Genomic DNA, 13,059 nt, shown 5'->3' with positions numbered 1-13,059 from the left:
TGTGCTGGAATTGTACAAAAAACTGTGTGTGGGAGACACAGGGAGACTGAGAAAGAGGCGACTCAGGGCTGATATGTGGAGAACCTTCACTGGCTGCATGCGTCAGCTGAGCCAGGCTTTTCAGCAGCTGTACTGGTCTGTCCAAGAGGCCCACTACAGTACATCCAGCTGCTTGTTTTCAGCAACTGCTGTAATACCCTACCAAATGCAGTGCTCCCTCTCTTCCCAGCAGGCAAGGTGTGTACACTGCACAGCCAGAGGACAGGATTGTGGAAACAAATCAACCATACCCCGTTCCTCCTGTCATTTCACTCTGAGGTCTTTGAGATATGAACAAAATGAACAATAACAAGCTACTTACAATGTGTTTAAAATGAATCTGACACTCTAAAACTTTTTTTTCACAAAGCTCATTCCATCTCAAAGACCAATATCTTTAACATGAACAGTGCAGCTCTGAACTTCACTAATACATTAACAAGCTTTATGGTTGCATTGTCTTTAAAATTATACCTCTAAGTAGGCATTAGGCACTTAATACATGTGATTGATCTATGGATACAAATAGTGATATTTTGGTTTTATCCATATTTAGAATTTCTTAAATAAAAAACAACTGTGGTTTTAAACATTGTCGCTGTCTTTTAATCCATGTCACATGTAGAATGCGGGTGATGGAACATATATATCTGGAGGGGAGACATTATCAGAGCCTTTGCTCTTCTCTATCTGCATTACTCTTTCTCCTGCTCCCGCCATCCTCATTGCTTCCTCCCTCTTCTTATTGCTGCCCCACTGTCCTGCCTCTGAGCATGGGAGGGCGGGGCAGGTGCTTAGACCTGCCCTAGTTCCGAAAGCACATTCACTGATACTGTTAGTCCTATTACGCTGACAGCATTAACATTTCCGCTTATGTTTAGAAGTCTAAACCTTCTTCTGCGGTGGGAGCCATGCAGCTGTTTCCCTCCTCTCAGTCCAGACCACTGGATTTGAGGCGGAGTGGAGACCCCTACGTTTCCTGTGTTGTTAAGGAACCGTGTGCCTTAAGCTTCCCATTGAGGCCTTGGCAGAAATCTCCAGGGTTCTATTAGAAACAAAATGGCAGACCAACCATTGTTTCCAACCGCTGGCTGGGCCGAGCCCCTGTCGTGCGCGAATCCTCCATTTTGTGCCATGGCTCTCGGGTTCAGTTGCAGGGCAGCCAGGCGGCGTACGCATGCTGTGAGCAGGCGAATATGGGCTGCACCTGAGCGATGTAATAGTTGGTGAAGTTGCAGTCAGCCACATATGGGGCCGGCTGGTAGAAACAGGTGACGTTAGCGGTGCTGGGAATGACGTTCTGCTTGGCCAGGACGTGCACGGCCAACGTGGTGATCAGGTCCAGGGTCTGCCGACGTTCGTGCCCCATCAGGCACACCGTGCTCTCGTTCACCACCCCGTGCAGCGTCATCAGGTAGTCGTACTTTCGGTCCTCCAGCCCCACGAAGTGGTTCTGCAGGTAGGACTCCAGCTTGCGCCGCTGCTCGCCCACATCGGAGAAGTCGATGAAGAAGCGCGAGCACATGTAGCGCTGCAGCATCTTCATCTCGCTCTCCGAGGCGGCGCGGAAACCCCGCACCAGCAGGTGGCAGTACTTCAGCAGCCCGCCGCCCCGGATCTCCTCCGGGTTGCGGGTGCAGATCACCTTGTGGCGGAGGTGGGCCAGGGCGGTGTCAAAGTCGCCGTAGACGCTCTCCCCGATGATGGTGGGATGGAAGGTGGCCGACATTGGGTTCTCCGAGCACTCGTGGAAGAGCAGCAGCGAGTCCAGCTTGATCTGGAAGGAGTCCACACTGAACTCAAACTGCCGTCTCAGCGAGTCTACGAACTTGAGCTCCACGTTCTTGCCGCTGTTGTTGGACAGGGAGATGAGGCTCCAGCGGTCAGAGTCGTTGCAGACTTTCACCATCTTCTGGACGTAGGCCTCCTGAACAGCAGGGCCACAGGAAAGAACAGCTCAGCTCCAAATTCTTTACACACGAATCTGATCTGACGTTTTGCAAGTAAAAAAAATCAACAGCTCCATGCACCTTGCTTTTTGGAACACTGATAAATTCACACAGCTACTTAATTAAGATGATTTAAAAAAAGGGGTAACAACTAATTTCATTCTGATTCAAAGGAGCATGGAAAATGCAATTGCATATTCAAAAGGGCACATCTATTGCGGAAGAAGTTCCATATAGTTTTCATCCAAACTCCAATAATGTGTGTAATTGTTAAAATGAGAGGATAATACCTTGTACTGCCTACGTGTGTGATCAAGGTAACATAGGCCATTGATTAATCTGCTTTAAATTGGATTATTGTAATCCTCTTTGCAGCAGAAACCAATATCTCTACAATGATCACAGATATGACAGCAGTTTAAGATTATATGGAAAATTGCCAATTGCACAGGCAAAAATAATAAAAAGCATTTATAACATCATGATTTACATTATCTAATGTTAATAAGATTAAAAGGTAATGTTTAACATTATGGGGAATGGGACTAGTTTACCTTTAAAGTTGACGGCGTTATCTTCTCCTTGTTCACCCCATCTGGTAAAAAATCCAGGAGACAGTCTAAAACAATATCCTTGACAGTCTGAAATTCTGCTTCGCCTTTCAGCTCTGCACAGAAGATGAGATCAAGGTCCTTGTACCCCAGACCACTGTCTTCGTGCAGGACGTGGCTTGCAGCAGACCCATTTAGTCTGACCTCACGGACGTTTATTTGTTTCGCTTGCATCCGTCTCCTCACAATTTTAACTATTTGTCGCGGCTCCATTTCCAGCGTGGGGAAGCTCCATCGGCCGTGGATGGGGATGGTCTCGGCGAGGATGTTGTCCAGACGCTGCACTTGCTCCCAGCTGAGCACGCTCAAGTTTCTGTTCTCGCCGTCAACACTGACATTGTCTTGTTCGGCCATTATCACAATAAAAGAGCAAATCTTAACTGCTCGGATTTAAATTGGTTTCCGTTTTCCTTAAACGAATAAGGCCAAAAAGTTCCAAAAAAATCCTAAAAGTTATTCCATATTAGTTCTGCACATTGAAGATATAGTGTTATATATTTGTCCGTCTGATAGAAAATCTATCTGTCGTATACTTTCAGAGTCAGTAGCTGTACTGCACGCTCACAATTATTTTACTCGTTCACCCCCCGATTTTTCCTCTTTGGTCTGCAGGCTTCTCTATTTCTTTCCCACATCTGTCTGATTCCGTATACCCAAGCTTTTCTGAAGTTCCGACTGAAACTTCATAGCTCCTCGCACTTTGCATCAATGCAGAATTAACACCTGTCATTTTAGGATTGACTTCATTGTGCATTCATCCTACAGCCTTACACGTGCAATACATATGCTACATTTCCCAATGTTTAAAATAATTGTATTGTATAAATTTCAGTTAAAATTCTAATCACATAGCATGCAGCGGTATACCAAGTTTTTCCAATAATCCCATTGATTTATCACTCATCTATCATTCTTACCTCTCGCAATTTATGAAGAATAACTAAGAAATTACCCAATTAATGCACAGAATTTAAAAAGGAACTAAATTAAGCACTGGAATTGCATTGCATAGTTAGCTCCTGACTTCCCTGAGTATTTTTGCGGATTAGTAGTACGAAGGTGACTTGCAGGTTGCCAGTGGAAATCTGACAAACTTGGCTTCAGTCCTCAAGACGCCTGGGAGGGTAGCTTTGATTGACAGCTGTCCTCGCCAGTCGCAATCGAGTGAACCTTTTTGCGTAAGCAAATTCCAAGGCTAATTGGCAAAATAGGGGAAGGTTATTCTACTTAATATCACGTTCAGCAAGGCATGGTTTCCAGTTTTTTTGTTTTGTTTTTGTTTGATATACTCACCGAGCACTTTATTAGGAAAATTTTTACTTTATTACACCTATTTATACGATTATCGAATCAGCCAATTGTGTGGCAGCAGTGCTATCCATACAATCATGCAGATACGGGTCAGGAGCTTCAGTTAATGTTTACATCAACCAACAGAATGGGGAAAAAAATTGATCTAAGTGACTTTGACTGTATAATGATTGTTGGTGGCAGACAGAGTGGTTTGAGTATCTCAGAAACTGCTGATCTCCTGTGATTTTCACGCACACTAGTCTCTACAGTTTGCGAAGAATGGTGCAAAAAACACAAAATAAATCCAGTGAGCAGCAGTTCTGCAGACAGAAACACCTTGTTAAGGAGAGACGTCAGAGGAGAATGGCCAGACTGGTCAAAGCTGACAGGAAGGTGACAGTAACGGAAATAACCACACATTACAACAGTGGTATGCAGAAGTCTAAAAAATAAGTCTAATAAATACCCCACTGAGAGTATTATTTCATTTCATATATTTTAAAAAAAAGTTAATTTTACTTATCTTTGTGTGTGTGTGTGTGTGTGTGTGTGAGAGAGAGAGAGAGAGAGAGAGAGAGAGAGAGAGAGAGAGAGAGAGATTTTCTCTCTCTTTTGTATGTATTTTATTTACTGTATTTTTTGAGGTTCTGGTTCAGGGTTCAATATTGCCTAATTCTTTCATATTTCTTGTTGAATTGGACACTTAGTATCATAGTATGTTAATAATATCCTGTGGCAGTCAGATTTATCAAACACCTTCCCAAAGGAAAATGTAAATTAAATGAGATTAAAGTATTTTGTGACATATTTTGCCATGTGTCTTCTTGTATTATAAGAATGACATTATCTTTTGCTGTCCTAAACACTGCCATCTGTGTTCATTATGACATGAAGTGTTTTAGTAGACTTCTGCATGCTTTGACACTGCCATCTGGAGGAAAAAGGTGAATGAATATGCATGTTTGTGGGCACGTGCATGTGTGTGTAATTCAGTGGTTAAATTAAGTGTTTTAATGACTGAAAAGATGTGTGACTGGGACAATCTAGTACTATAAGCATAAATTGAAGACAAACAAGATTTTTATTATTTTTTATGAAGAAAACAAATGTTCAGCACAAGATCTCTCAATCACCCGATCAAAACATTTTTATGTTCAAACCTCTCTTTCCTCATTGTATATTTAAAAAAAAAATGTGGTTAATATTAAATCCTCTAATCTTTAGCCAAGCGTGGATATGAGAAAAAAATTTCACGGTGGGGCTGTATCAAAAGATGTATGGTAAGGATTGGAGATACCTCAATACCTCAATACCCCACATGTTTCAAATTTCTTTTGTAACTAAAACTCAATCAGCAGTCACAGAAACACTCAAACCAGCCCGTCTCACGCCAACAATCATGCCACAGTCAAAATCAGAGATTACATTTCCCCCCCCACTCATTCTGGTGGTTGATGTTAACAATAGCTGAAGCTCCTGACCCATATCTGCATGATTTTATGCACTGCACAGCTGTCACATGATTGGCTGATTAGATAATCACATGAATATGTAGGTGTACAGGTGTTCCTAATAAAGTGCTCTGCAAGTGTAGATTTGTATGTCAATGTATGCGAAGGGAGGGGTGCATCAAATATTTGTTCCCATTTGCATTGAAGTTTATATGGTCTGTCAAAAATTTCTGTGGCAGGGATGCAAGCCTGCCACATTTTGTTTATAACATCTTACCTTCTTCATTTAAAATATAATTCATAAAAATTATTATTTTTCAAAAATATTCAAAATATTATTTCTTTTTCTGACATGTGGCATTGGAATTATAACCAACTGTATTCTAGCCTCACAAAATTAGTGCCACTGGAAATAATCAGTACTGTTAAAACTAAATAAGTACATAAGTAACTGACCAAACAAGCAAACTAACAAATAAGGCAATTAGAGAGGGGAATAAAACATGATGCCCTGTGGAGTGGCAAAGATTGGGCTATGGGAGCTACATTATGAGTCGGTGGAGTGAGAACTAGATGTATTATGTGTTGGGGGACATAGTGGCTGGCCAATAGTGTAAAGGCAGGGTAGGTGTCACCCAGAATCCATCACTGAGCACTACGCACAAAGCCCTGCGTCACTGCAGCCACTAGCCATAAACCCAGATTACTCCAGATTACCCATTTTGCCTTGAGCCTGCTTAATCCCACAGGTGCGTCCTGTTCCTCAATGCTCAGCAGCTACTTGACAAACTATACACTTCACAGTGACTCCTAAACGGCTATTTCACACTGTACAATCTCCATCCACCAACCACTCAACACTGCACAGCCACTCCCAAACCACAGTCATACACTGTTCAAACTGTCCAGTTCAGCTGCACACTACTCACTATTTCAATATACTGTAGTACAATCAGTTAAGTTTTATGTGATTCAAAGCAGATTATTTAAATTTTTGGAACGTTGGTTCAATGTGAGTACTATGTTGCATATCTTAAATCGATTCCATATGTGTACAAATACAGTAGGGTTGTTAAATCCCCAAACCTGTATCATCTGATCGCCCTCTCTAGTGATTTGTGATAGTCGATTCAATTGGCAGAAGGGCAAAAAAAGCAATTCTTTACACATCTACATAGAAAATGGTAGTGAAGTAGAAGTAGGAGTCCATGTTAATTAAGATAGATTCAATTTACAATCCGTGCATAAATTTAAGACTTCAGTGCAATGCCATTATTAACAAGAGATTCAAGGTAGCAATCAAGGATAAAATTGATAATAGTGAGTGTTTGAGTGTTTATACCCAGTGCAAGCATGCCAAACAGATGGAAGGCATGAGTAACTTCTGGCAGAGCAGGTGTGTGATAACTGAGCCTGTGAGGAGTGATCATTTTGTTTTATTGGATAAGTCAAATGCTTTTTCCAGAACACCAGGTTGCCTCCTGTCTTTAACTCACAGATCTCGCTACAGCTTGTCCACAGGTATATATAAAACCTAGTAATTCACACTGAACTAAATTTCTTCCAAAAGCTTTCTAAAACTGTCTCGCCGGCTGAAGGCTTAAAAAAAAATCTGATCTGCCTATTAGTCATACACTTCCTGAAGCCAGACTTGTATTATCTGCGATGTCAGGGAGGCGGGACAGAGATAGAGTTAAGGAAGAGGTCAGGGAGGATGGTTAGGAGAAAGGTCATGGGGGTGGACCTAGAGAAAAAGCTCAACAGATAGTTTCAGGGTGGTCCAGTACATGTACAGATTATGTGTGTTACCATATCATATATAGTATATGAAATTTAAATGATATAACAAAGTAGTTACCTGTAATTATAATCAGCATCAATGATAAGTGCTACCTGCTTGTAAAAATAGCATCTGTCCTGGGAGATTTTCTTCTTACAAATGGTATATTGATAGAAGCAAAGCGTATTCAAATTGATTGAAGAAAATGAAATTTTTTTTGCATGTGATCTATGTGCATGTGTGTTCAGAGATGCTCTTCTGCATTCCACTGTTGTAATGTGCAGTTATCTGCGTTACTATAACTTTCCTGTCAACTTCGACCAGTCTGGCCCTTCTCCTCTGACCTCTCTCATTAACAGCGTGTTTCTGTCTGCAGAACTGCAGGTCACTGGATGTGTTTTTGTTTTTTGTACCATTCTCTGGAAACTCTGAGATATTCAAACCACTCTGTCTGTCACCAATAATCATTCCACTGTCAAAGTCACTTAAATCACATTTCTTCCCCATTCTGACATTTGGTCTGAAAAACAGCTGAACCTCTCGACCATGTCTGCATGCACTTATGCATTTAGTTACTACACAATTCATTTCAGCATACAGTGACATGGTAATAGTGCTCCACTGTGGCATTGTGGTGGGGAAGCTGTTGCTAACGAGAGACTACGGAAACATTGTCACCTAGTGCGGTCTTCCAAACACAGGGACCTTGTGCAGTTATTTTTCTCTGTAATTATTGGTCCAATTCACAATAAAGTGTTTTAGTGCCTGAGATAGTGAATAAGCAAACATAATCATACTGCCATTGAGCAGACATTAACTTCTGGTGGAAACAGCCCCTTCCCCGTGTTCTGTAAATGTTTCATTATTTGACTGAAAATCATTCTTATTACACTAAGGATATTTCAGACAATATTTGAATTGGAAAATAGATCCAAGGTTATTCCTACGTCCCATACGCTCATATAATAAGTAGACTGCACTGTATACGTTAATGGAAAATGTAGTGAAACATTCACCACTGTTGAGGACTCTTTGATAGAGGAATGGTTTGGAGATAGAGGCCAAATTCATCCTGTATCTTACCTTCCTCCCACATATTGTACGGTATTTTGCTTTTGCTTCATGCAACATTCAGAATGGCCATTTCTCCTTTCTTCCAATGCTGTCTCTTTTTCTCTTTTATTTTCCCATTTTCTCAGTTTATTTAAGTCTTATCTTATCTTGCTCAGTTAAGCATCATAGACAGCAAGCAATTTTTCATGTGTACAGTATCTTGCAAACAAACACCACACTCCCATGATCCATTGGCAGATCCTGAACTACAATTCAGAAATTCTGACTTATAACAGCAATTGTATATTATCTGTTATAATGTAAGTTGTCTAAAGATGATTGTGAGAAGTGGCAGGTTAACAGGGATTGTAACATGAACTCAGGTGGATGTCTCTTGGCAGAAATTAGGTGAAAGGTCCCCACAGAGACTGAATAGCCTAGAGCCCCTGTGACCCTCCCGGATTATCTTGAGCCTCTACCTGAGTCCCGTCCTCTGTTGCCAGGCAGCTGGCCCTGGGCATCATGGGAACACATCATGGCGGAAGCCATGCGCCAAGCTCCACCCCTTCCAGCAGCTTTGCTCCTGAGCTTAATTATTCCCCCAGCTGGCAGTGAGTGGGGGAGATCCCAGAGAAACGTCTCCACGGTAGCCGGATGGGATTTGCTGACGAACTCATAAGCTGCTAGTGAGGCTTGGGCCTCTTAAAGGAGGAACTCTTAAAGTGAAAGTGACAGATGTCAGGGGTCAGATGGGTCAGAGATAGAAAAATCGGGTTTAGCTGTGGCCCCTGTATTCTATCATCCATATTCGGGATCTAAGGATTTCTTAGAGGGGCCTGTTCTTCCAAAGCACAGAGTGGATGCGGTTAAACACGGCTGTGGGAACCGTGCAGATGATGCTAATGTTAACATGCAGATGATACTAATGTTAACATGTTTGACTCTGACATGAGGGCTAATCAGCTAAGTAACCCTTATAGTCTTTTCTACTATTAAGCCAGGAACAGGGTGACCAAGAGCCATGACGACAGTCATTTGTGAAAGCAATTACAATAGTTGGCTGAGCGATATTAACATTCATTACAGGAATATACCTTTACCTTACAATTTCACCATTATGTAGGAACATGTAAAAAGATGCTTGATGATTTCAAAAATACTTTGTGGTAAGAGGTAAAGACACCAATGACCTTTGGCAGACAGCATGACTTTCTTGAACATGTGAATTGAATGCAACTCTAAGCATAAGCAAAATGGCAAGGTTGGGACCTGAAACTATCACAGTAATCTGTGTCTGATGAGTCACCTGCAGCTGTGAAAGAGGTGTGATTTGATGAAAAAAAACCCTCATTTTTTTGGTACAAATTATGAAGAAAAGTGTTTCAGTGCATCTCGCTATAAAAATAATAAATGGATATAATAATAAATGGATAAGTATGGATACTATATCAGTCTTAATTTGGGCAGGCATGGTGGGCAGTTGTGACAGATGGTATTTGACCCAATATTGTCCTTTGATCTAACTGCTAGACTGTGTAGTATGCTTGTGAGACTTGTTATTTCACTATGTGGGACTAGGTGTTCCAACAATGTTTCTCCACCAAACCTACACCAACAGAATGGTCCTTCACCTTTTGCACACGTTATTATGCTATAGATTTCATTTTCAGAAAATTGCCATTTATGCCAATAAATGCTCAATAGCCTATAATGACAAGTGAAAACATGTTTTTGATCAAATGTATTAAACATCTAGAACTGAAATCTCTCATTTATATAAGTATTCAGACCCTTAATTCAGTACTTTGTAGAAGCCCCTTTGGCAGCAATTACAGCTTTGAGTTTTCTTGAGTAAGTCTCTACAAGCTTTGCAGACCTGGATATGGGCAGTTTATCCCATTCTTTCTGGCAGAATCTCTCGAACTCTGTCAGATTGGTTGAGAAGCATCTGTGAACTGCCATCTTCAGGTCTCCTCACTGTTGTTCCATGGGGTTTAAACACCAGTGGCAGTTGGGGGCGGAAGCCTTGTCTACTTCTTATTCACCCATTTACCCTACTTCCATCTCCATGTGCCTTTTCCCCATGTTTTCTCCCTGCTGATTTGGCCAGAATGTCTCCAACCTGATCTGCCTTCCCAGATCCACTGGTGTTGATCTGCATGGCCATTGGACTCTGGAACTGGCAGGCGGCTATCCAGAAAGCAGATTTATCTGCCTATGCCTCCTATCTCAATCTCGACTTCCTTGCCCTGACGTGGCTCTCAGAGAACACAGCCTCCCCAGCTGCCCTTTCATCTGCCTATTCCTTTTCCCACACACCCCGACCCACTGGCAGAGGAGGTGGCACAGGTCTCCTAATCTCATCCTCATGGAGATCTAGTGTCTAGTGTCACACAAGAAAGTGTGCAAAAAGTGAATAGTCTGAATACTTTCTGAAGCCACTGTAAATGCAGAATACAGTCATGTGCAAATATTTGGGAACCCCCGGTCAAAAAGCACTTAACAATGAATATCTAAGTGAACAGAAGCAAACCTGACATCTAAATGGTACAATGTTAAACATGACACATTTCTTAAAATTTTAAAGGAACTTTACTTTTTATTAAAACATTTAGAAAATAACAAAGAAAGGAAAAAGGCCCTGTCCCAACAGTTTGGGAACCCTGTCAGTTAGTACTTAGTCCTTGGGCAAATATAAAAGTTTGTAAACGCTTCCTGTTGCCAGCTAAGAATTCTTTGAATTCTCGCTTTAGGAATTTTTCCCCATTCCTCCTGGCAGAACACCTCCAGCTCAGAAATATTATTTGGCCTCCTTGCATGTACGGCATGTTTGAGATCGCTACACAGATTTTCAATAATATTCAAGTCTGGGGACTGTGGTGGCCATTCCAAAACCTGCATCCATCTTTCCTGGATTTTGATTTTGAGTTATGTACCTCAAAGATACATGCTTTCTTGCTGGAATAACCAACCTGCCTTCAAGTTCAATGTCTAAACTGACCTTTGAACATTAGCATCTAGAATTTCTTAATATTTGGTGGAACCCATTCTTCCTTCCACAATATTTCCTGTGCCCCCAGCTGCCATACGACCCGAAAGCATAATGGATCCACCTACATGCTTCACACTTGGCAAGGTGTTCTTCTCTACAAAGGCTTCACCCTTTTTTCTTCAAACATACCTTCTTTGGTGGTGGCCAAAAAGTTCAATTTTGGTTTTGTCAGTCCAAAGCACTTTGTTCCAAAAGGCTTCAGGCTTCTCAATGTTTTCTTTTGCATACTTCAGATGCTTAATTTTGTGTTGAGGTTTTTCTTTCTGGCAACTCTGCCATGCAGGTCTTTGTTGTTTAAAGTACATTGTATTGTTGTCCAGTGGACAGCTAGACCTGTGTTTTTACTACTCTTTTGCAGCACTTTTGATGTGATGTGTGGGTTCTTTTTAGAATTTCTCACTGGGTCTCAGGCCATTCTATCTGAAATCTTTCTTGGTCTTCCAGACTTCAGCTGTTCCATTTATCTTCCATTTTCTAATAATGTTTCTGACAGTGGAAATAGGAAGTTTGACTTTTTGTAACCTTCTCCTTCTTGGTGGAAATGAACCGTTTTCATTCTGAAATCCTTCATTCTGTAAACTGTCGTGAGCCACGGACCCCTTGCCGAGCTCAGACCTCACGTTCCCACGAGCAGTACCTCACAATGAGGTGTCTCGGGGACGAACTCAAGTACTCCGAACGTCCTGGAGCCCTGGTAAGTTCTACTGAACTTCCAGCCCAGTCTCGAAGTGAAGGGTGTGATGCAAATCTGGTAATCGATGTCCTGTATTCAATGTATTTACTCTAAAGTCTCTTTGTCACATATGATTATAGTAAGATATATTTTATTATAATCAATCAAAAGAATAGAGTTGTACAGATTACAGTGTACATATCATCTTTTGCAGTTTGCTAATCACATGCAAGTTACATATACCCCTCTTAGCTCTTTCTAAATTACCTTTCCACCACGATGTTTAAAAATCAAGGTACACCCTTCCTATATCCATCCTCTTTGGCCTTAGCCTTATCCTATAGCTCCCCCTTCTTGACGTTTAAAAAGAAACTATTCCTATAATATTATATTTATCTAAATATTATAATTTCTCTACATTTTTCTACTTTATATAGTATCCTAATAAGAAATAAAAGATATATAAAAGTAAACTTATAATATGTTACTTTTCCTACTTCTACAAGTAATATAGATTATAATTACCACTCCAGCTTGGTTATAATTGTTCTGCGTGGATCTTTCTTCACCAGCTCGTAGATATCTTCTGAAGCCAAATTCTGGGATCCTGCTCTAAGGTCTAAAAACTTATCCCTTATATATCTTTTTTGTATACAAAAGTGTCCCCATTATGTCAAGCGGGAAGACATTTATCTTTTATATAACTTGTTTTTCAATGACCATATTAATTATTTCTGTTTTTCCAATTGTCATTTTCTCATACCTCCAAAGAACCGTCCCCAATATTTTATTTCATGGGCCCCTCTGGTTTGGGAATTTCCCCCATTTTAATATATGAGTGGAAAAACACTAGCCCTTATGTTGTTTTTAATGAACCTATTCATCACTGGTGTCTGTGTCAGTTTCATAATCTCTCCTTGACTTCCTCCAAACTTTGATTTCATGTAAGCCAGACGTTAAAGCCTGCCACCATCTCAACACCCTCTTCAGGTGCCCCTCTCCGCGGCGCCTTAAGGGATTTACAAAGGACATCCAGCCAATAGCTGAGTGTAAATCATCCGCCATTAATCATTAATTTTCTTTCGGTATTGACATCCCTTCCGTTTTCCTTATTTTTGTTTTTCCTTAGCCAGGCATTGTTCCCCACCCCTGTAGGGT

The 13,059-nt window shown here is 41.1% G+C and overlaps 1 protein-coding gene across 1 annotated transcript; it reads right to left on the bottom strand.

The window, feature by feature from the left end:
• Positions 1–780: 780 nt before the first annotated feature.
• Positions 781–2,953, bottom strand: LOC133129552 (terminal nucleotidyltransferase 5A-like). Its single transcript, XM_061243723.1, has 2 exons — positions 2,543–2,953; positions 781–1,966 (listed from the first exon to the last, which is right to left on the bottom strand). The coding sequence occupies exons 1-2, from the start codon at positions 2,951–2,953 to the stop codon at positions 1,187–1,189; spliced, it is 1,191 nt and encodes a 396-aa protein (XP_061099707.1). The 3' UTR covers positions 781–1,186.
• Between the last annotated feature and the right edge of the window lie 10,106 nt (positions 2,954–13,059).

This window comes from Conger conger, chromosome 5 (genome assembly GCF_963514075.1).
Source record: "Conger conger chromosome 5, fConCon1.1, whole genome shotgun sequence".
In the NCBI taxonomy this organism is placed as follows: domain Eukaryota; kingdom Metazoa; phylum Chordata; class Actinopteri; order Anguilliformes; family Congridae; genus Conger; species Conger conger.
Note: the sequence above shows the minus strand (reverse complement) of the source record. Positions and strands in the feature narration are given on the sequence as shown.